Genomic DNA, 25,535 nt, shown 5'->3' on the forward strand with positions numbered 1-25,535 from the left:
CGTGACCTTTAACCCCGAGCAGATGAGAAAATCGTCATCTCTCTTGCGCCACGGAGACGCAGAGAATGATAGCAAAAGAATTTTGTTCAATTTTTGCGCCTGAATCTGGGTTATATATGAACATTTTCTAAGCTGGAAGTATTTTTATTGTCAGGACCTGAATATTTTGAAAAAAGCAGCGTTTGGAGAAGCAGACAACACCGTAGCCACCAAATTTCGACATCACAATCAGAATACTCTTCTTCCTATCCCGTATTATCCTAGTATGCACTCATACGGATTAAGTTATGGGTTATTAGCATACTTTGTTTGCACAAATCATCCATGATCCGGTACAAGACATTACCATTAAATAAGAAAAAGATACTTTCATCAAATTTCCAAGGCCAAGTTGTTGTCAATGCCAGTAAAACAATATTCAAACAAAATGTTCTATGGGTAAACTATAGAATCTAAAAGCTCCTGTATACAGCAAATAAATTACCTCAGCGCCGGTCCCACAAAAAACCCTCCTTCAATTTCCTGCATCACAAACTTAACCATGGAGTCTTCCGCAGTATCTTCCTCTTGCTCTATGTCAGCCATGAAATCATCTTCTTTTACACTGGTATCGATCGTTTCGAAACATTTCGTTATTGTGTCCGGAAAACATTCTATAACATTTAAAAATTTCATAACGTTCGAAATACCTAATAAACCGACTTCCTTGTTTAACCATGGTCAAATCATCATAACGGTTACGCATAACTGAAATTTTAGCATTTCGCTCAGACACAGGGACAGATCTTCGAGTCTAGTTGTAAACATTGATTCGTTTTTTTTGTTTTAACTGTCGTTTGCCAGTTTATTGTTATGTGCCGTAAATATAGTTGTGAGTCAAATCACTCAGTCGTAGTTTTTTTTACTAAAACGGCTCGGAAAGAGTTGAGATAAACTAGGTTAAACTAAATATCATTACATTTTCACGGCAGTTGCTTCAATATTTTGAAACAAATTGTGCCTTTGTAAAAGTATACCCGTTCACAAGCTTACTCGCTTAAATACCCTTAAAATAAGCATCATAATTTTCTCACTGGGAAAGTATAGAAAATATTCTCAATGGTGCTTATATATATACAAGGTGGCCTAAAAGTAAATCGAAAAGTATTAAATAGGACGCAAAATGTAGCTACTTGTGCTCGTTTACTAAATTGTTGATGCTGGAATTGCCATTGATGTATATAAAATACCATCGCGTATGCGAGAAGTGAAAGATAGCAATAGTGTTTTATATAACAGTTTACATTTCAACTTAAAAAATGGAAGAGTATATTTTAATGCAATTTATCGTACATGATCTCTGTAAGGATAAGGCGACCAACTGTCTTAATATGTCAATGAATGCTCATTCAATTTACCTTCGGAAACTTCATTTTTGACTATCTCTTCTTCTTGCTTTTCCTTCTTTGGAACCTGAAGATATATAATTGATAAGGTATATATTGCATTACTACAAACTACAGATTGACTTGGACAAGTGAACTGAGTTTAATATAACTTACTCGACATAACTTACTAAAGAATGCGTTGAAGAAAAGATACTAGCCTACATGATAAAGGCGAGCCTACTTTAGGATAGGATAGGATTTACATATTTATCCCGGGGGAGGGGAAAGTTGATAAGACGACTTAATCATATGGCGAACCACGGCCTCTCGTCCGGTTACAAGTCCAGGTCGGGTATGGGATTAGTTAGCCAATTATTTGTTTTCGGAAGCATGGAGTTGATGTTGGAGGAAGCCGATTTGATACAACTTATATGAATTACGATAAGTTGTCTGATTTGATGTATTGTATTTATTTGTATGGTATGTCTAATCATAATCTTTTCGGTATCAATGTAATGAGATATATTTCTGCGTTCTAAATCTGATGTTAGCGCATGTTGTTAGTATTGGGCTGGGATCTTTGGTTTGAGTTACAAATAGCATAGGCTACACCAAAGTTAAATATTTCGTAATCCAGTAGTTTGGGACTAGGGAAAGCGGAATCGAGTCCGGATTCGATTACAGAATCGATTCTTCGCGGAATCGATTCTCGCGGTCAAAATTTGGATTGCAATGTGTAACGTTTTGTGCCATTTCCTTCACGTATATATATATGTATATATCAACTGCTTTACTGCTATGTTGAGTTATTACGACGCCGCAAACTTCACTATATATATATTTTTCGCTAGAAGGCTTTTACGCTTAGTTATTTCTAAAATCTCTGTGATCTCTGTTAAGTGTTCGTTTTCTTGTGCGATTTTCTCTCTTGTGACAGATTGGATACACATACTAGGCCTACTTAGTTTTGGCCTCCTTGTTCGTCCAGATATTTTAACATCGCTCTCTTGTTTGATTTCATATGGTATTGCTTAGGTGGGTATGTTTTCACGGTAATATGTTGTGGAATCGATATTCGGAATCGAAAATTTAGAAGTCGGATAAGAATCGAATACTTGTAAGTAGTCATACTTAGCATCCTTATTTGGGACAGGAGTTCAAGTTTCAATTCGTTTACCTCGGTGTCCAGGCCGATTTCGATTAAAAGTTTTTTAGTATAATGGTATTTCGGTGCTCCCGAAGTATGCGAACCAAGATGGCGGACATCGGAACGTAACATGGGTAACAGGTTAGGGTTAGGCGATAATTTTTTTCCAATTTTCCTTATTTTAGTCCTATTATCAGTTCGAAGACTAGCCAAGAGCCTCCCGTAGTATTTATACCTAAAATTATGGCCTAACCCTAACCTAGTACACATATTACATTCCGATGTCCGCCATCTTGGTTCGCATACTTCGGAAGCCCCGATATTTCTTTCAATTGCTCTTGTCCTTCACCAATCAAGCAAGATGCAGCTCATGTTAGCAGGGCCGTTGAACGTCCAATGCTACAGATTTGCTCAAAATCTTATTGTGCTCAAAATATCATACCAATAATTTTTGTGCTTTTTTCTTTTTCCCAGTTATCAAAAACGATTTTGTCTTCGTTCTTCGCAAAGAATTAGATTTGTTTTGAACAACAGTTTTTTCTGTACTGTCGGGTATTTCGCCTGTATTTAAAAAATACTAAAAATGTTACTAAAATTTCTATATATTCTGCATAAAATAATCTTAGTTTTGGATGGGCCATTTTTCAAATTTTACAAAATTATAAAGTATATATATTAGGTGGTTCGAAAGTCTTCCACATATTTTTTACTACAACATTGATTAGATACTAAACAAATAAATAGAAAAATGAATGAAGTGTACAACATATATAATTTTACTGCGGAATGGAGCATGCCCTACTATATCTATATTTTCAATGTAAATGCATACTATTCAACACTAAATCACACATCAAAAATAGGCAGACAAACCAGACTCTTCCTCTGTGATAATTTCTTGAATGGAAGGTTTTCCACGAAGCCTAGAACTTGCACGAAATACATTAACCACTTTGCGCATTGATGACCGACGTTTTCTGTTAGGAACTGCTGGAGGCGTCGCACCATCTGTGTTTTTCTCCGGACTGGAAGGATTTTGTCCATCAGGTGTGTCGGTCGTTGGTTGAGTATCCGCCATATTACATTGAAAATTTGTAATCAGTCTAATAGACCCTTAGTGTTTGTTGGGTCACTCACATATTCTTACTTTTCATATCTTGGAATCAATGTAACTAGACTATATTGGAGAACACTGAAAACCTTTACATTATTCCGTTATTAAAATGACGTGTTTTTTTAGTTCGTTGCACACAAATTACAGGATATTATGATTCGTACTCAAATAATATGCTTCGGTAGGTTTTTTTTTGTTGGGTTATACAAACGTCATATTTGCCATCTTTAATGTACGTATTTTTTTTATTTCGGCACATTTTAATTGGATTTAGAAAGTGAAAACAAAACTTTCTCAGTTTTGTGATTGCGATTCAGTCGTACAGAATTGTTTTTTACCGTTTGGGATACAAAATTGTGAAAACCTATTCTTTTTTGGGGGGGTTAAATATAAATTCTTTTAATAGATATCAATCGTTATGCTAAAACATGAGTGTGCAAATTTTAATACAGGAGGGCCAATTACAAATAACTGGGTGAAACCGCGGGTGGCACCTTTAGATATCATAGACTCTCTAGTAGTTGCAAGCACAAAAATTTTGGTATCTCAAGCCAGCTGCTAGGGCATTGTAACGTCATATGCACAGATAAAAAAAATTGGACTCGGGTATAGTCTTGAAATTACTCGCACGTACCAAATTACCAGAGCCGCACAATTTTTTCTTGTGGGTCGCATTTGGCCCGCGGGCCACAGGTTGCACACCCCTGTTCTAAAACATTCACACCAACTGAGTCATTCCGTAACAAATTTGTTTGTAATATAGATAGATAATATGGTTGGTGCCTCCAATTTCACCAAATTTATAAACCTTTTTATAAACGGAATTTGTTACCTATTCTCCGCAGCTCATATTCCATAACTACCTGTTTTCATTTGGTACACGTATCTGCCTGAATGAATTCGTCAAGTCTCCTAGTTACTTTGATGCCTGTCGATTAATGAAATTTAAGTAATTTTATTATCGATGAGGCTCTGGAATATATCTGTATCGAACCCCTATATACACACGAACTTCCCTATTCGTCACTGGTATAATTAATCACTTCACAAATATCAATCACAAAATAATCCCCATATACATGAATCCTATTCACTCTTCGGTACAGTCGAATCGCATCATGCATCGTAATATCGTTGTTTCATATTTAGGTAAATGTAATGGCATTTCATAGTTAACATTCCGCTCTATCTCACGACTTAAACATTGAATACTGATAAATGCCAACGGTTAGGCACTTTATGTACAGTCTATACCCGCTGAAATAATTTCGTTATCGTTCTCATTGTATACCAATTGCAGATTCATAAATTTTATATATATACCCCGAATTCGTTTTTTATTACAATATAGTTTCTACGCGATGGTACACCGGTTACGCAAAGAAATAATGCATATTGTAATGCAAGCAATTTATTGAATGAACAGGTTAATGATTAATAAAAAGTGTTGACGTCGATCTCGCCGCCTATTTGAATGTAAATGTTGGAGTTTACGACACAAAATAAATTTCAAGCAACATAACTGAGAATGTAATATTATGAGAGTATTGTGTTTTAAAGTGAATTTTAACTTTTCCATTTACATGCACCATAAAAATGTTCATAGAAAATTAAATATTTGGATTCAAAGATGTTGAAACTTGTCTCCATTGTAGATAAAAGCCGGCTCACTCTAGTAGTGTATGTATACACTAGTAAGGGTGTATACTAAAACTATAATGTTACAAATCCGCTTTTCGTGTCATAAAATGTTCGCACCTCATCTGCTACAGGTACTGTTAAGCTGTGTCGGAGGACTGTTTGTGGAATCGACTGACGATAGCTTGCAGTTTTCATGAAACTTGAATATACATGAACACTGGGGAAGTACAGAAAAAAAATTTGGGCATGAATAATTTCTACGAAGGGAATTTGTTGTCAAGATTTATTATCGTTGCCAGGATTAGGCCGGTGTTATACACTTACAATAAACTTGATCCAAATATTTATCAGTCGGACGAACGGTATTTATTTAACAGTATACAGAAAGATTCAGAACGATATAAACACACAGACAACTGAACAACAGTCTCAGACAAAGAAACCAGCGACCAACGTATTCACGCTGCACGTCACAGTTCCCCATTATTGCGTCATAATCACTTTAAGTAAGTAAACATTCCGTAAAATCATACTACAACATTTGTAAACTTTGTTTCATTATGTTTATTGTTCACATCTTTTCGCACCAAATTATGTTCTAATGTCTTAATAAAATTGGCCTTCTGAGCAAACAATAAAATGCCAATACCTCCATTATATATTTCTTGCACGTTTTTCGCAAAATTGGCTCTGTTTTGTTTAGGTTTCATGGAATCTATTCACGTGTAGGCTACACGTGTTTTTATTCAAATCAGATAGGCTTTTTTTCATTTTTTGTAACATCTTTACAAACTAAAGCTTTTGCTCAATATTCATTAAAATGTGATTCTTTGTGTTATTTACCTTTTCTATAGGTGGTACTCGAACGCCGAACAAAATCTCTGGATGGTACAGAAGAAGAAAAGTTTGGGAATTACTGTCATAAACCATTCTATTTACACGAATTCAAACCCAATTTTGTGAAATTTTGTCCACCAGTTGAAATTTCAAACAGTTATTCAACGCTAAAAAATAGATAATTGTATCAATGGTATGAGCCTCCCGTTTTTGGATAATATTTATGCAATATTATTAATACTGCTGATTCTGTATTCATTTCTCCAGATGTCTTTTTCTGCTATTTTAACAGGTACCCATATTATATCAGTGGCTTTGATGGCAACTTTTTGCTGTCAATTTATTTTTTCCACTTGTTTATTTTGTCGAAGTTTTGATGATGTTGTCACTTTATATGCAGCGAGGCTTTTCTCGAGCTGATAATTGTATGAACTATATAACTGCATTACTTTTTCTTGTTTCATTTACATATGATTGTGAATCTCTGTTCTCAGTTATGAACTTTATTTCAGTCACGTAACGGATGTTTTCCAGAGCATCGACTTCCTTGTTTACTTCGTGACATTGGCCAATCATCAGGATGCAAAAAAGCCTCTTTTCGCATCCGCTCATACACTTTTCTCACTCAGACGGATTTTAAGGCGTGGTCGTGAACATTACCTCGTTCTCGCGTTTTTGAATTATATTCGTTTGTTTTCAGTTATGTTTAGGAAATTTAAAAATAAATCAAATGATTCAATGATCATTTTGCCTCTTAGGAGTTTCAGTTTAATCGTAAATATATACTATTACGGGTTTAATTGCAGTAATCAAAAATTAGTGTAGAAATATATATCTGTGATAAAGTAGCCTAAAATTCTTTACGGTACTTAAAAAAAAACAGGTTGTTGAATGCTATGAAACAGAATGATGGTTTGAAACAAATACCCCATTTTACAGGCGCTAACTCGCGAAACCACTCTTAAAATAACCACCGAAAATTTTGCAATGGTAAAATATAGGAAGAATTTTCCAGGGGTCAAAGTTCGGGGAACAGTTCATAGCCACGGACTACAACAGCGCCAACTTTAATAAATTGTGATTCTAAATTAGGTCATGCAAAAAAGTCAGGCCATGCATAAAATGCACACACAATAAAGATACCAGTTGAATTTCTTGGCACTAGTTTATCCCAAAATCAATTCTGCCATTTTCAAAGCACAGGGCTTTACTAGCGTCTCTCCTAGATTATGCGAGGCTTTTTGCTGAGCGATTTCTACACAAGTTCCAATCATAAGCGTGTTTCATAAGTGTTTTAATATTTTCCAAATAGTTATAAAGTTTGACTTTATAACTATTTACCTTTATAACTTTTTTTCATTTTCCTTCCTATTTAAAGTTTAGCAGACAATAAATATAAAAGGGGCGTGTCTAGAGAGGGCCATGGAGGCAGCCACCCCGGGCATCACGTTATAGGAGTGAGTTATTATTTTTGATGTTAGGTATAGGGAACAACATTATCAGTTTTACAGTAATATTAAAATTTGTCAAAGTTGGCAATTAGCCAGAATTATCTGACTTGGTCTTGAATTAGGTAAGAGTTTATTGGACTTTTAGATAGAACTGAATATCAAGTAGAGTCGAAAGGTTAAATATTCAGAAATCAAAAAAAATAAATGTCCAACCAAGCTTCATGAATAATTGTAGTTATATTTCGCCGGACTAACCAGAATTGCTGTACTGTTTACTGTTAATACTAAATTCTTCTCGGTCTACAGCATTATGTCGCAGCACATTTTATATAGGGTGACCCAGAAGCAACGGAGCCCAATCCTTTTGGAACATATTGTATTGGTTCCATTTTTTCTGGGTCATCCTGTAGTTCAAGAGTCACTGTTATGGATGTTTTCCCGAATATCTTGCCAATGCAAAAAAATTTATGCAAAATTCGAGAATATTTCCCAGATTTAGCGAACACAAACTTGTTTCATATTCATCTTTTTCAATCAGAATGTTCAATGAATGCCATTTAAATGTACGAATATCCTACTCTAGTCTAATCTGTCAGTTTTTTGGTAATACTTTATTGATTACTGCAATTAAACTAAAATTCTAATTGCTATTTATAAGTTATTTGATTATTGCCACATTTTGGCAACAAAACTAAAAACTGATTTATAAGTAGGTAGCAAAAGCTAGTACAGTACAATCAACCGTCGTACCTGAATTAAGCGGAGTGAAAATTTGTCTGATTGTTTACTACAATTTCAATGTCTACATTACTTATTATGACACATTGCTGATTATCCTTCATTGTAGGCCGTACAAGGACATCGATGCATGGGGAAACCTCTAGAGAAATGTTTCTCAACCTTTTTTGTTTGTGGCCTTTTGGTTCGCCAATGTAGTCACGGACCTCTACATTGCGACAAATGTAATAAATTGTAATCCTGATTTAGAATCGGGTCTAATGCGAACACACACACACACACACACAATAAAGATACCCGCTGAATCTTCTTGGCACTAATTTATACCAAAATCAACTCTGCCATTTTCAAAGTGCAGGGCTTTACTAGCGCTTCTATCATATGCGAATTTTTTGCAAATAGTAACGCCACTTCGCGCGAAGCTTGACAGTGCTTTACTGTGGAAAATATCCAATTGCATCCCATTCTTTCATGTAGGGACAAATCATAACCAGTAGCAAAGTTTCGTATTAATTATATGCATTAACATAGTATTAATTGCGTGCAAAATCGAGGGAGAATTTGTGTCGTCTACCGTCAGAGCTGAAACGCTTTAATCATCGCTTATCGCAAACCTTAGGCGACTACACTTTAATCGGCGTTATTCGCTGTCACGACTAGCCGAACCTAGTCCAAAATAAAAGAAAGCATAGTTTAAGGCGAGATTTGCGACGTTTTCCCCTACTATTTGGATTATGCGGAGTATGAACCAACTTACAGCACATCGGAAATGATGTTCAGGCTCATTTAGGCAATTTTGGCTTTTGATTCTAATTGCCTTCATGGCTGAGAATTTCTGCCCGCACTAGTGGTACGTGTACCACACGTTGAGAACCACTGATGTAAGGCTACCAGACGAGAGGCTGTGGTGGACTGTATGATTAGGACATTCTACCAACAAACTTCTACCCGTGATGGAAAAAAATCCTCAACAAAACAAGACTATGAGTAACAGAGAAAAATGATAGAAATGATAAAGTGTGTATATTATTTATTGCATCTTTAAACCTTGTATTGAGTAAAATTTGCACACAATTGAAAATCCACCAATAAAACATATGATTAAACATATCTAACAACCAAAAATTAATTTGTGTTATTCATTTCATACTACTTACTACACTACGCAAATTGGGCTCAAAAACCAAAGTGCTTTGCTAAAATAGTCTTCACATTGGAATTTAATAGAGGGGATTATATCTTCACATTCACAACTCATGCCATTGGTAGCTGGTGAGCAGCTGCATATCTCCCAGTTACATAGTGATATATCTGAAATAGGAATATGTGGCTAAGTATTTAAATTAGAGCTGTTATGTGGTGGTCATAGAATCATATAGATCAGGGTTTCCCAAAATTTCTGTCCATCGGTACCCCTTGGGAAATTTAAATTTGCTTGTGTACCCACTACATATCATCATATTTTTGGCCGCACAACTTTATAGCTTGGTAATATACTGGTGACCGTACATTTGAACCCACGTACATTTGAACCCATGCGTATATCCGCGGGTTCAATCTATATGCGGGTGCTAAAACCCATGGGTTAGGGTGAGTATGGGTTCAAATATCCGTAAAACAAAAAACAATTCATAAGTGCAATAGTATGCAGGTGCAATTGCCATGGGTTCAAATGTACGTGGGTTCAAATGTAATGGAACCTAATATACTACGTACCCTCTGAATTTGCTAACAAGTAACAACTTCAAAATTCGTTCAATGTACCCCAGATTGAGAACTGATATAGATAATCTTTATTCAATGAATGCATTTATTCGCATTTGGCAATCAAAATTCCAATTACAATCCCGGGAAACTATATATTTTGAGGATTTCAACGGAATATTCATTAAACTAAGGCCATGAAACATATGTTTCAATTGTGATGTGATAATAAAGACTGTTCTTAGAACTTGCACAACTAGGGTGATTTTAGATTGTACCTGACCGAAATGTCTTCAAATATTGAAACATTTATTAAACATCATCAAGTTCGTTAATTCGTTATTTTGATTTGTAATGAATTTATTTCAAACTTCACTTTTTTTTTTATTGCAGAAAGCTGATGATAATGAATATTCCCGTGAGGTAGATAAAATTATGAGAACCATTATGTTGAACCACCTGGCAAAATATTTTTCTCAATTTTTTTTTACCTGTCTTTCAATATCAGTGAGCAATGAGGAAGCTCCAATCCTAAACAAGTCATTTCTCATCCATTCATCACCCAGCTCCTCTTTCATCAAGGCAAGCCAAGTACAAGCGTCCTTCGCACTACGGATTCCTCCTGCTGGTTTGAATCCAACCTGAGAAAACAAAGTCAGGCATGAATAAATGCTCTAAACCAGTGCTTCCCAACCGGGGGTCCGTAGCCCACCAACGGGCCACAGAGCAGTCAGAGGGGGGTCACCATGGCGGGTGCAAAACTAATTTCACTTTTCCTTATATTAGAAAAAAAACTTTCTTCCTAGTTTCATTGCTTGATAAAGTTACTCTACAAGGTGTTTTCTCTTTGTTGCGCATGAATTGTTTGAACATAATGGATTTGGAATCTACAAATCAAAGTAACACTATAATAAATACCACTGAAATGATAAACAGGGACCATGAGTGATGAGAGCCTCCGAAAGGGGGCAACAGGATATGGAAGGTTTGGAACCACTGCAGTTTCAACATTTCACAGTAGTTTATAAAGAAAAGCAAACGATAAAAGATGTTCAAACTTATGAGAGTTGAATATAACACATGACAAAAGATGACTTTCAAAACATACCTTATACCCTGTTTTCTGATAATATTCTCTGATAGCTCTAACCATCACTAATCCAACAGGTAAAGTTGCATTCACACCTTCTTTGCCAGTTGATGTTTTGATAAAATCAGAACCTGGTAGAAGAAATAAAAATGGCTGAAATAGTTTCAGAAACTGAAATCAATTGCATATCTCGGAGACCAGGGTTGTGTACTGTGATTATGGTAAAAATAAAAACTTTAGGTTTTTGTAAAAATTGAATCCCTGATAGTTTCGAGTACGAGTGAAATTGAACATTTCGGAGTCTGTTTTAGAAATCGTGAGTCAAAATCACAATGTGCAACAAAAATTAGATTAACTATCAGATGGGGTACACAAGACTTTTCTTGCTGTTTTGCACGAGTAGATGCATATGCGTAACCCATCTGACAGTTATTATAATTTTTGTTATACAGTGTGACTCCACTGAGTTTTATTAGTTGGGGTTACCCGAGCCCAACTACCTTACCTTGCTTGGCATATATGCAGCAAGACTCTCGACTTGAATCAATTAAAAAATTAAAAGCTTGTATATTTATGTGTTAATTTATTCCGAAGTTTGTGTTGGAATTTAGTCAATTTAGGCGTGATTGTGCTAAGCGTTAGGAACCGCACCTCTGATTACTCTGTGTGGGCTCTCGGGTTCATCCACTCATCCCATGCGGGGATAGTTATGTACAAGAGTATTGCTGGTCTCCTCGCTCCGTAGGGTGGTAAGATGTAACTGCTGGTCAGATACGGCTTCCTCCACCATCAAGTCCATGCTTACGAAAACAAATAACTAACTAATCCCACATTCGACTTGGACTGGATACCTGACGAGAGACCGTGGTTCGCCACATGGTTAAGTCGTCTTATCGCCTTTCCTCTCCCCTGGGATAAATATGTAAATCCTATCCTACAATACTTACCAGCCATCATTGCTACTAGACTTGCTTTATAAACATTTGTCATAGTTCCCAAATCTCCTGTACCAAGTATTGTTTTCATATGAACACCTTCACCACACACTTTCTTACATGCCTTGACCTCGTTGTAAATATCTTGAAAAATATGTTGAATCGTAAATAGAAAATACTGTATGATTTACCGTATTTACTGTATTTTACCGACCATAAGGCGCTCTTCGAACTTTTTTAAATCAAAAACTGATCGTGGCCTTGTTGTAACCAGTTGCCTGATATGATGTATGGATCGTAAGAGTGCTTTTTTCTTTATTCTCTACACTCAACAGGAGTGCTAAGAGAAATATTAGTGATGAAGCGGCATGTTTAGAATCATTTGTACAGCTGTTTGAAAGCAGTATCATATTTTAGGATAAATATGGAAGCCAATAAGAAGCATGTGACAAACCACAGACTGATATTACTTAGGAAAGTAACTATCCTATTGTTTCAAATGAATGGACATAAAAAGACTTGCAGATGGATCAAAGTAACAAAACAGAGGGAAACTGTACACATGAGACATATGTGTGATTAGAATTTTGAACAAAAACAAGATGGGTTATGAAAAATAATTCAATTATAAAATTTTTGAATAGAGGAAACTATTTGGTAAAGCCATCCTGTCTTGCGCATAAGTTACTAATATGTAAAAATCGGCTAGAGTGCGAGTCCGATACAAAGCAACACAGACACTCATTGCAAATAAATTTAAAATACATTTTCATCCGACCAACCTTTCCAATCTCCATGTAAAGCTTTTGTTCTGGAAATCACAATATCAATTTCAGAGGCTCCCGACTCAACTGCCCTCTTAATTTCGATCAATTTAGTTTCTAATGGAGTCTGTCCTGCAGGAAACCCAGTTGCAACTAGAAAATAACAAAGGACCATTTCATTTGGTCATAGTCATTTTGTAAAGACTATATAACAAAGTAATTCAAATCCAGGCTGGGTAGACAGTGATTCAAGAGCAAGCATTAGTAATGATTATAGCAATACTGCAATATGCCAACTAAATAAAATGATCTAAATATATTGTATAAAAGCATATCAAGTTTCTAGACGTAGAGGCAAACTGTTTTAGAACCATTGAACTGAAATGTGATCTCACCTGATGCGACTGGAATATTATTAATTCCAGCTGCTTTCAAACATTGAACTGCTTCTTGCACTCTGGCCGGGTAGACACACACAGCTCCTACTGCTATACCTGGAGAGATAAATTCCAATTCATTACATCCGAGGTGTGCAGCTGTTAATACAGGAGGGCCAGAAACGAATAACATTGTGCGACCGCCGGCCGCACCTTTATTTAACATAGGTTTCTAGTGGTTCCAGGCACAAAAATCTTGGTTAATAAGCCTATGACATGTGATGTACGATTCTTACAAGCTAGTTGTCAGTGCATTGTCACGCCATAGGCATTGATAATAAATTGGATTGGAATTACACGCACGTACCAGACTAAACTCAAATAAAACTAGTTTAGCGAGCCGCATACCATTCAAAATTGGTACTTCTACGTGGGCCGCACAATTTTTCCTTGGGGACCGCATTTGGCCCGTGGGCCGCAGGTTGTACACCCCTGCATTAAATTACTGAACATGATAAATAGTAAGAATGACAATGACTATGCAATAATTTGTAGTCAATCATCCCAAAAAATACGACCTTGTTTTGTATATTCACATTCCATCCACGCATTTTCAACATGTTTTTTGAATAAAACATACTTTCGCCTTACTATTTGTTATTTGCAGATTATTGTTAGCTATTTTTTTTCAGATGGGGTGCGAGACTAGACAAATTCTAAAAAGGGGGCTCCTTAAAAAGTTTGAGAATCCCTGTTTTACTGTTTTAGATTGAATTTTCAGAAACAGAAGTACTGCAAAGCAATATCTCACCAGCATCCTGCATGTCTAACGCTTTAATCAAATCATCTCTGATTGGATGTTGAGCTTTATAGCAAAGTCTTTGTACATTTGAAAAAGTGTCATCTCCTGATAAAGTCGTTAAATCAATACATGTTGTTGCTCGTAATAACCAGGCCGCCTGTTGGAAAATAATATCATGTGATTGATATATGATTGTGTTTGAACAAATTTCCAAAAACTTCGATTCCTGAAATATTTTTTGTAAATATATCAAGTTTCATAAACGTGGATATTGATTTTAAATGATAATTATGGCCAAAAATGTTTAAAATATAATCAAACGCACCTGCCATGCTTTTTTCACAGTTCTTTTCTTTGGCAACGTTTCTGCTCTTCTATTTACAGCGGGAAGATTTACTATAGTTCGTTGAACCCAGTCTAAATCTGTAATAGGCCAAAGTTATAACGATTTTCCACATATTAACATAGGGCTGTAAGAACAGCAAAACAATCCGACAATTGCATGCATTACCGGTATGCCGGTACTGCAGTACTGGCAGAGTGATTGCAGCATCATTTAATTTAGTTGGTATTGTGGTACGGTACCGGTAATCGGTTGTAATAACCATACCTGTTACCGGTATCTGCACATAACGTCATAACCAATCTGTCAAAGTCACAATGTACAAACGGAATGCAAATAATGGAAAACTTCACATTTATCTAAGATCTTACCTAGTTCAATTCCTGGATTTCGTGATGACATTTTGTCCTCTGTTCAGCAGCTATCTAAATAAACATGTTGAAACGTTAATAACACGCACTTTACAGTACCACTGTGAAGCTAGTAGCACGGTGACCTTTGTATGCGACCAGGCGAAAAGGTCAAATATGGAGGCAGAATTATGGGCGGAGCCAAATTCGCTACACCAAACAAATACGCAAATGGAATTAACAACAACATTACATGGGTATTTGAGAGTTGTTGTAAGCAAAAACTGGGAATTTCATTATTAATAATAATTTTATTATATTCAGTCTGCATCTCGCCAGCCAGAGTTACTGAAAACTAATTCGTCAAAATCGACATAAGGGAATAAACGTGAAATTTCACATTTTTCATAGTACAACAGCAAGTCTTTCCGATTAAAAGAGGCGAGCTTTTATTATTGAAAAATATATTAAGATATACACTCTTCATCCCACAAGTAGAGTTGTTAGGAACCAAAATTTGCAATTATGTGCATTCCGGTACTGAAAATGCCCTATTTCGTCGAAATTTTCATAGGCGAAATAACGTAAAATTTCACATTTTTCAAATTACAACAGCAAGTCTTTCCGATTAAGAGGGGCAAGATTTTATTATTGAAAAATATAATAAGATATACACTCTTCATCCCACAAGTTGAGTTGTTGGGAACAAAATTTTGCAATTATGTGCATTCCGGTACTGAAAATGCCCTATTTCGTCGAAATTTGCATAGGCGAAATAACGTAAAATTTCACATTTTTCAAATTACAACAGCAAGTCTTTCCGATTAAGAGGGGCGAGATTTTATTATTGAAAAATATAATAAGATATACACTCTTCATCCCACAAGTTGAGTTGTTGGGAACAAAATTTTGCAATTATGTGCATTCTGTTACTGAAAATGCCCTATTCCGTCGAAATTTGCATAGGCGAAATAACGTAAAATTTCACATTTTTCAAAGTACAACAGCAAGTCTTTCCGATTAAGAGGGGCGAGATTTTATTATTGAAAAATATATTAAGATATACACTCTTCATCCCACAAGTTGAGTTGTTGGGAACAAAATCTTGTAATCATGTGCATTCCGTTACTGAAAATGCCCTATTCCGTCGAAATTTGCATAGGTGAAATAACGTAAAATTTCACATTTTTCAAATTACAACAGCATGTCTTTCCGATTAAGAGGGGCGAGATTTTATTCTTGATAATTATTTTAGTATATATACTCTTCATCCCACAAGTTGAGTTGTTGGGAACAAAATTTTGTAATCATGTGCATTCCGTTACTGAAAATGCCCTATTCCGTCGAAATTTGCATAGGCGAAATAACGTAAAATTTCACATTTTTCAAATTACAACAGCATGTCTTTCCGATTAAGAGGGGCGAGATTTTATTATTGATAAATATTTTAGTATATATACTCTTCATCCCACAAGTTGAGTTGTTGGGAACAAAATTTTGTAATCATGTGCATTCCGTTACTGAAAATGCCCTATTCCGTCGAAATTTGCATAGGCGAAATAACGTAAAATTTCACATTTTTCAAATTACAACAGCAAGTCTTTCCGATTAAGAGGGGCGAGATTTTATTATTGATAATTATTTTGGTATATATACTCTTCATCCCACAAGTTGAGTTGTTGGGAACAAAAATTTGTAATCATGTGCATTCTGTTACTGAAAATGCCCTATTCCGTCGAAATTTGCATAGGCGAATTAACGTAAAATTTCACATTTTTCGAAGTACAACAGCAAGTCTTTCCGATTAAGAGGGGCGAAATTTTATTATTGAAAAATATAATAAGATATACACTCTTCATCCCACAAGTTGAGTTGTTGGGAACAAAATTTTGCAATTATGTGCATTCTGTTACTGAAAATGCCCTATTCCGTCGAAATTTGCATAGGCGAAATAACGTAAAATTTCACATTTTTCAAAGTACAACAGCAAGTCTTTCCGATTAAGAGGGGCGAGATTTTATTATTGAAAAATATATTAAGATATACACTCTTCATCCCACAAGTTGAGTTGTTGAGAACAAAATCTTGTAATCATGTGCATTCCGTTACTGAAAATGCCCTATTCCGTCGAAATTTGCATAGGCGAAATAACGTAAAATTTCACATTTTTCAAATTACAACAGCAAGTCTTTCCGATTAAGAGGGGCGAGATTTTATTATTGAAAAATATAATAAGGTATACACTCTTCATCCCACAAGTTGAGTTGTTGGGAACAAAATTTTGCAATTATGTGCATTCCGGTACTGAAAATGCCCTATTTCGTCGAAATTTGCATAGGCGAAATAACGTAAAATTTCACATTTTTCAAATTACAACAGCAAGTCTTTCCGATTAAGAGGGGCGAGATTTTATTACTGAAAAATATAATAAGGTATACACTCTTTATCTCACAAGTTGAGTTGTTGGGAACAAAATTTTGCAATTATGTGCATTCCGTTACTGAAAATGCCCTATTCCGTCGAAATTTGCATAGGCGAAATAACGTAAAATTTCCCCTTTTTTCAAATTACAACAGCAAGTCTTTCCGATTAAGCGGGGCGAGATTTTATTATTGATAATTATTTTAGTATATATACTCTTCATCCCACAAGTTGAGTTGTTGGGAACAAAATTTTGCAATCATGTGCATTCCGTTACTGAAAATGCCCTATTCCGTCGAAATTTGCATAGGCGAAATAACGTAAAATTTCACATTTTTCGAAGTACAACAGCAAGTCTTTCCGATTAAGAGGGGCGAAATTTTCTTATTGAAAAATATAATAAGATATACACTCTTCATCCCACAAGTTGAGTTGTTGGGAACAAAATTTTGCAATTATGTGCATTCTGTTACTGAAAATGCCCTATTCCGTCGAAAGTTGCATAGGCGAAATAACGTAAAATTTCACATTTTTCAAAGTACAACAGCAAGTCTTTCCGATTAAGAGGGGCGAGATTTTATTATTGAAAAATATATTAAGATATACACTCTTCATCCCACAAGTTGAGTTGTTGGGAACAAAATCTTGTAATCATGTGCATTCCGTTACTGAAAATGCCCTATTCCGTCGAAATTTGCATAGGCGAAATAACGTAAAATTTCCCCTTTTTTCAAATTACAACAGCAAGTCTTTCCGATTAAGAGGGGCGAGATTTTATTATTGATAATTATTATAGTATATATACTCTTCATCCCACAAGTTGAGTTGTTGGGAACAAAATTTTGCAATTATGTGCATTCCGTTACTGAAAATGCCCTATTCCGTCGAAATTTGCATAGGCGAAATAACGTAAAATTTCACATTTTTCAAATTACAACAGCATGTCTTTCCGATTAAGAGGGGCGAGATTTTATTATTGAAAAATATAATAAGATATACACTCTTTATCTCACAAGTTGAGTTGTTGGGAACAAAATTTTGCAATTATGTGCATTCCGTTACTGAAAATGCCCTATTCCGTCGAAATTTGTATAGGCGAAATAACGTAAAATTTCACATTTTTCAAATTACAACAGCATGTCTTTCCGATTAAGAGGGGCGAGATTTTATTATTGATAATTATTTTAGTATATATACTCTTCATCCCACAAGTTGAGTTGTTGGGAACAAAATTTTGTAATCATGTGCATTCCGTTACTGAAAATGCCCTATTCCGTCGAAATTTGCATAGGCGAAATAACGTAAAATTTCACATTTTTCAAATTACAACAGCAAGTCTTTCCGATTAAGAGGGGCGAGATTTTATTATTGATAATTATTTTAGTATATATACTCTTCATCCCACAAGTTGAGTTGTTGGGAACAAAATTTTGCAATCATGTGCATTCCGTTACTGAAAATGCCCTATTCCGTCGAAATTTGCATAGGCGAAATAACGTAAAATTTCACATTTTTCGAAGTACAACAGCAAGTCTTTCCGATTAAGAGGGGCGAGATTTTATTATTGATAATTATTTTAGTATATATACTCTTCATCCCACAAGTTGAGTTGTTGGGAACAAAATTTTGTAATCATGTGCATTCCGTTACTGAAAATGCCCTATTCCGTCGAAATTTGCATAGGCGAAGTAACGTAAAATTTCACATTTTTCAAATTACAACAGCATGTCTTTCCGATTAAGAGGGGCGAGATTTTATTATTGATAAATATTTTAGTATATATACTCTTCATCCCACAAGTTGAGTTGTTGGGAACAAAATTTTGTAATCATGTGCATTCCGTTACTGAAAATGCCCTATTCCGTCGAAATTTGCATAGGCGAAATAACGTAAAATTTCACATTTTTCAAATTACAACAGCAAGTCTTTCCGATTAAGAGGGGCGAGATTTTATTATTGATAATTATTTTAGTATATATACTCTTCATCCCACAAGTTGAGTTGTTGGGAACAAAAATTTGTAATCATGTGCATTCCGTTACTGAAAATGCCCTATTCCGTCGAAATTTGCATAGGCGAAATAACGTAAAATTTCACATTTTTCGAAGTACAACAGCAAGTCTTTCCGATTAAGAGGGGCGAAATTTTCTTATTGAAAAATATAATAAGATATACACTCTTCATCCCACAAGTTGAGTTGTTGGGAACATAATTTTGCAATTATGTGCATTCTGTTACTGAAAATGCCCTATTCCGTCGAAATTTGCATAGGCGAAATAACGTAAAATTTCACATTTTTCAAAGTACAACAGCAAGTCTTTCCGATTAAGAGGGGCGAGATTTTATTATTGAAAAATATATTCAGATATACACTCTTCATCCCACAAGTTGAGTTGTTGGGAACAAAATCTTGTAATCATGTGCATTCCGTTACTGAAAATGCCCTATTCCGTCGAAATTTGCATAGGCGAAATAACGTAAAATTTCACATTTTTCAAAGTACAACAGCAAGTCTTTCCGATTAAGAGGGGCGAGATTTTATTATTGATAATTATTTTAGTATATATACTCTTCATCCCACAAGTTGAGTTGTTGGGAACAAAATTTTGCAATTATGTGCATTCCGTTACTGAAAATGCCCTATTCCGTCGAAATTTGCATAGGCGAAATAACGTAAAATTTCACATTTTTCAAAGTACAACAGCAAGTCTTTCCGATTAGGAGGGGCGAGATTTTATTATTGAAATATATAATAAGATATACACTCTTCATCCCACAAGTTGAGTTGTTGGGAACAAAATCTTGTAATCATGTGCATTCCGTTACTGAAAATGCCCTATTCCGTCGAAATTTGTATAGGCGAAATAACGTAAAATTTCACATTTTTCAAATTACAACAGCATGTCTTTCCGATTAAGAGGGGCGAGATTTTATTATTGATAATTATTTTTGTATATATACTCTTCATCCCACAAGTTGAGTTGTTGGGAACAAAATTTTGTAATCATGTGCATTCCGTTACTGAAAATGCCCTATTCCGTCGAAATTTGCATAGGCGAAATAACGTAAAATTTCACATTTTTCAAATTACAACAGCATGTCTTTCCGATTAAGAGGGGCGAGATTTTATTATTGATAATTATTTTAGTATATATACTCTTCATCCCACAAGTTGAGTTGTTGGGAACAAAATTTTGTAATCATGTGCATTCCGTTACTGAAAATGCCCTATTCCGTCGAAATTTGCATAGGCGAAATAACGTAAAATTTCACATTTTTCAAATTACAACAGCATGTCTTTCCGATTAAGAGGGGCGAGATTTTATTATTGATAATTATTTTAGTATATATACTCTTCATCCCACAAACTGAGTTGTTGGGAACAAAATTTTGCAATTATTAGCATTCCGTTACTGAAAATGCCCTATTTCGTCGAAATTTGCATAGGCAAAATAACGTAAAATTTCACGTTCTTCAAATTACAACAGCAAGTCTTTCCGATTAAGAGTGGCGAGATTTTATTATTGAAAAATATAATAAGATATACACTCTTCATCCCACAAGTTGAATTTTTGGGAAAAAAATTTTGCTTTCCTGTGTAATCCGTTACTGAAAATGCCCTATTCCCCCAAAACGATAAAACCCTTTAAAATTTTCTGAAAGTTTGAAATTTATTTCTTTAAAAACGAAGTTGCAGATATTTCCAATATAAAGGCGGAGTTGCAGTTATCATTATAATACATACATACTCATCATAACCTTATCTTTCAAAGCTGGTATTAATTATTATTTATTCCAATAAGGTTTATATAAACTCAAATCATACAAGCTGTTGCTTTGTGAACATTGCTGATAATGCCAGCCGACCGATACACACACAAATTTCTTTCACAGTTTTTCTTTTATTGTATGTAAGCGTAAATAGTGTACACGCTATTCTCCATAAGAATACGAAATTTTGCATTTAGATTCAACTTATTTTCTAATATACTATATTTGATCAAAATTTGTGTGAACAAAATCATAAAAACTCGCATCATATTAATACCTGAGCTCCTGAGGGAAAAAATACTCTATATATATTATTATGACCATGCGATATACTTCTTATTATATGATTAGATAGAACAAACAATTACATTTATCTAAAAATATTTTATTTGACCAAGTTTTTTCAGCAAATTTAATGGTATATTCATGTAATGCTACATACTGACAAAAAAAATATGCGATGAGAAAAAAATTCAAAAAGTTGTTTGGCAGAAACATTGTTGACAAATTTCACTTGTTACCCCAGTTAGGGAGGTTTAGGGGGTGCTGTCACTTACCCAAGGTGAGCCCCCAGGCTTGTGGAGGGATGGAGCTGCCTTAAGACTCCATTCTTTACTGATGCCGATAGTCAACAGTAAAGCCACGCCCCTTTCATCTTTCATCTCCACATAATTTCTGAAAAGAAAAAAAAATTACTCGGTTGGTTTGTCAACTTATTGATATTTTTATTAGACTCAGGAGCAATATAATGTACACAGTATGCATGTGAACACGTTTACAGCCTATTTTCCCGCTAGCTTTTCGTTAAATAATGGGCAAACAGTATGGAGTGGTGATTGCACTTTATTTATTAATTACATAATCATCAATTCTCTTTTATAATTCTGGCGAAAGATTGGTGGCGCATGTATACTAGAAAATTAGAAAAATAAATTCTTCAACTTACATTAGTATAATGCGACTGGTGATATAATTCGACGATATTTCATCACTGTTGCATTAAAATGACCAACATCTTCATCAAAAATTATTCATCCCTTAAAAAGAAATCACGTATCATTTTTCTACAAACAAATATACGCTGGTAATAATGAGACCGCATGCCTCGCAACTTCCTTTTGTATCAATTTCAATATTTCGAAAGAGTTTGAAAAACCTTGATTTAAGATCATGTGTGTTCTTTCTATAGAAATTTTGTAACCTTCGTAAATATCAGCGACAGAAATAAGTAAAATTAGATCCGTAGCTATCATTTTGCAAGTTATTTTTGTAATTTAAATAAATTTAAATTAGCGTTTAAATTGCAGTTCAACAGTTGACGAAACGAGCTAAAAGTTAAGAATATGACATTCGTACTATATAGCGCGTATTCCCGTATAAAACGAATGCTGGACTCCTCGCCATTATAGCACGAAACCGGTGCTCGGAGAGCGGCGTTCTCCGCTATCACCCCTATGCATCTGAAATGGATAAGCTGTAAACTATTTTCCCACACGACATATCCAATAATATGGGCTATTTCGTTATATAACCAAGTCGTGTTATTGGCTTCCCTCTCTCCGGATAAATAAAAAATGCCGTGCCCAATCGGTATTTATCGTATTTTCCTACTAATACAAAAACTGAGCTGACAATGAGCTGAGTCCAATTTTGAGTCGTCAGAATAATTCAATCATTCAGAATCTTTAGAAAATTTTCTCAAACAATGATTATTGTTTTTTATATTGCATCAAAATTTGTAAATAGGCTTGCACAGTGCATCCAACTCCAGACAAATCTCCAGCTGACTTTTTGAAAATAAAAAAAAATATTTAACTATAGAAGTCACGCTGATTTGTCTCATTGTGCTGAAGATTACAAAATGCTAGTTATGACATTCAATACATCAACTTGAACTGGTAAAAGGATGAGATGAAATTTTTCACCAAAATATTGAACCTATTTATCTGTTCAATTACACAGGATTAGGGCTGGGCAAAATATTCGAATAACGAATAGCGAATCGAATATTAAATTATTCGAATAGCATTTCACTATTCGAATATCGGGTACCACGTGATCTGCGCCGCTTCACTTGGACACAGAACGTCACTGAACCGATCGTGAATTGCCCGAGAATTCACCTACAACGCTCGCTAACAGACAAAAGCGACAAATTTAAAAATCGTCTTTGCGTTGTGGTGTTATTTGTTTTCTTTGCGTTTCAATCGCTCATTTCAATTCCCTATTTTACAAAAAAAGAAGGTACCGACACCGTTCCCTAAATTTAGAAACGTCAAATCAGATGAGGTATTTAAAATAAATATCCCAGATTTTAAACTTAGTATGATTGACGTAAACTTAGTACGTGATTAGTCGTTTCATGCATGAACGAAACATAAATTTGTTTAGCGAAAATTGAAAGTTGAAATAATTTTCGCATGAAACCATACATAATATAACACGAACAAGCCATGACCAGAAAAGAAATGACATGACCTAGTTCTTACAATGTACTTTCAAATATATCGTTAGTGATCCCTTCGACATAATGTTTCGAAAATGTAAACATTTTACTCGGGCATGCATGGCTGGTGGAGTGTAGAAATCCTGAACAGGAGTATAACGTAAAATCAATCGTGAATTTCGATGTAACAACGCGCACTGTCTCCTTTACGAATTGTTGTATCATCGGAAATGATTACATTCGTTCTAATTTGAGCATTTCTGCACTAATAAATAGGGCGTGACATTATCAAAATCGTCAAGAGAAGTAAAAGTGGATTCGCAAATTCCGTAAATAAAATTGTGAATTACTCGATAACGATATTAGCTTTAATGATCGCGGAGTTTGTTGAAAGAAAACGCCGGAACTTGAAAGTTATAATTAGCGCCTGGCCATCTATTAGGCACAAAAGTACAAAATCGCAAATTTTTCCAGCATTAGGTCGCATATGTAAATTATTATTCAAGAAGCGCCGTTTATTAACGTCATCTCGTCATATGGCCACGCAGAAATGCCTTTATTGCCGAATTATTTAGTCACTATTTTAAATCAACATTCGGAATTGACGCAATCGCAGCTTTGCGAGGTTTATCTGTAACGTAACATAGACACCATAGAAAAGTATAGCAAAGTTAATTACGGTATTGTCTTTAATAAATATCTGCATCCCGGTATCGATAATAATATTATCCGTTCGCTTAATATTGTGACGGTAAATTTACAAACGTTGATAAGTAATATCAAAGCCAACGCAAATGAAAATGATTAGAATAATATTAATTTGGGTTTTGAAATCAAACCTTAATGGTTTTAACAGCTGTTGCCAATGTGAACGAACGGGTAAACCCGGAATATAAACTTCGATGTCCACCGACCCGAAAGATTTGATAATACTTGCAAAAAACAGAAAGGGCGTGGATATAGATTATATATCGCCGCAAAAACGGTCGCGGTGACAAAAACAATCTGCGATTATGACGATGGATAACCCAGTAAAAGAACGCTTTGTAGCCGATTTTCAATGCCAAAGGGGGTATCGACCGACGTTCTGGACCTCCTGTTGTGTATAAAAATATTCGTTATTCGACTATTCGGTATTCGTTAAAAATATTCGAATTATTCGATTCGAAAAAATATTCGATTTTGCCCACCCCTACACAGGATATATAATTCCTATTTTGTGTTAGTATAGGAAGATTGAATGATGTCATAGCCAAATTTTACAAAAAAATCTAGCCTCGCTGAAAACAAACAACATCAGGTATGAATAACAGAGTAGAGATGGAAGTAAGTTCAGTTACATGAAAGAATATGGAATTAGGGAAAGAACAATATTAAAAAAGAAAACTACTAAGTGCAGATCACATCACCACATGTCAACTTTTGAGCAAGTGATTGTTAAAGTAGAAATATATATATGTAGGCTACTTTCGATGGGAATTTTTCGCGAAATCGTTGTGAAGATTTCTCAGAGGTGGTCAAGCGTGAACGGTTGCTCCTCCAGAACCACGTCTACGCATCCGGAACTTTGATATCTATTACTTCAACTATATTCGTAATTGCGGGACAATTGTAGCTGCAGCTGAAAAACAACTTTGACCACAACTTCGTGGTGAGATACCTGAACTGTTAAACCGAGAACGTAATTCTAGGTTTGCCCATTTATGCTTTTCTACTCCCAGTGGATGGAAATATCCAACCCAAACTAGTAACTTCTTAAAAAATTAATTAGAAATAAGAAAGACCAACAGGAGAACGACGACAGGAAAGCTCAGTAATAAAATGTGGCTATATTAAAAGACAGAGCAATTGTAGAGAAGAGACAGATAGAACAAGAATAATATTTGAAGGAAAATGTGCTTTCATTAAAGATGATTAAAATAACTATCAAACGTGTAACAAACGTTCAGATTTTTACTTGTTGCCAAATACCCATCATTGTTTTTTAGGTTACGGTAATAAATGAGTGCTTCGTGAACAAGAACTTGCTTTATATAATTATGTATGTGTTGTTCACCAGATTCTAAAAGCCGCAGAATTTCTGATCCAGGTTCAAAACAGTCTGATTTGTACACCAATTTTTTGGGGGGACAAGGCTGTGTTCTCATTGCACTCGGCCATGCGGTAATTTTCATTTCACAAAACTTGGATTGCAAATATTTATCAAAATTTATTAAAAATATTGCCTCATTGACCTC

General features: G+C 35.0%; 2 protein-coding genes across 3 annotated transcripts in view; both read right to left on the reverse strand.

Annotated features, from left to right (window-relative positions):
• Positions 1-24: 24 nt before the first annotated feature.
• On the reverse strand, positions 25-3,709 carry LOC120340129 (uncharacterized). The gene is made up of 4 exons (XM_039408387.2): positions 3,388-3,709; positions 2,957-3,075; positions 1,398-1,452; positions 25-653 (listed from the first exon to the last, which is right to left on the reverse strand). The coding sequence occupies exons 1-4, from the start codon at positions 3,590-3,592 to the stop codon at positions 481-483; spliced, it is 552 nt and encodes a 183-aa protein (XP_039264321.1). The 5' UTR covers positions 3,593-3,709; the 3' UTR covers positions 25-480.
• A 5,599-nt stretch (positions 3,710-9,308) lies between these two features.
• Positions 9,309-25,535, reverse strand: part of LOC120339038 (deoxyribose-phosphate aldolase-like) — a 44,093-nt gene continuing 27,866 nt past the window's right edge. Inside the window, exons 2-10 of one of the 2 annotated variants that reach the window (XM_078116423.1) lie at positions 14,682-14,735; positions 14,293-14,390; positions 13,977-14,124; positions 13,184-13,282; positions 12,807-12,941; positions 12,037-12,168; positions 11,108-11,220; positions 10,491-10,640; positions 9,309-9,606 (exon numbers count right to left, since the gene is read on the reverse strand). In XM_078116423.1, the coding sequence (XP_077972549.1) occupies positions 9,550-9,606; positions 10,491-10,640; positions 11,108-11,220; positions 12,037-12,168; positions 12,807-12,941; positions 13,184-13,282; positions 13,977-14,124; positions 14,293-14,390; positions 14,682-14,712 (963 nt within the window). In that variant the 5' untranslated portion in view covers positions 14,713-14,735 and the 3' untranslated portion in view covers positions 9,309-9,549. Of the gene's footprint in view, positions 9,607-10,490; positions 10,641-11,107; positions 11,221-12,036; positions 12,169-12,806; positions 12,942-13,183; positions 13,283-13,976; positions 14,125-14,292; positions 14,391-14,681; positions 14,770-25,535 lie in introns of both variants that reach the window. The other variant, XM_078116421.1, reaches the window with a different exon arrangement.

Source organism: Styela clava, chromosome 9, assembly GCF_964204865.1.
Source record: "Styela clava chromosome 9, kaStyClav1.hap1.2, whole genome shotgun sequence".
In the NCBI taxonomy this organism is placed as follows: domain Eukaryota; kingdom Metazoa; phylum Chordata; class Ascidiacea; order Stolidobranchia; family Styelidae; genus Styela; species Styela clava.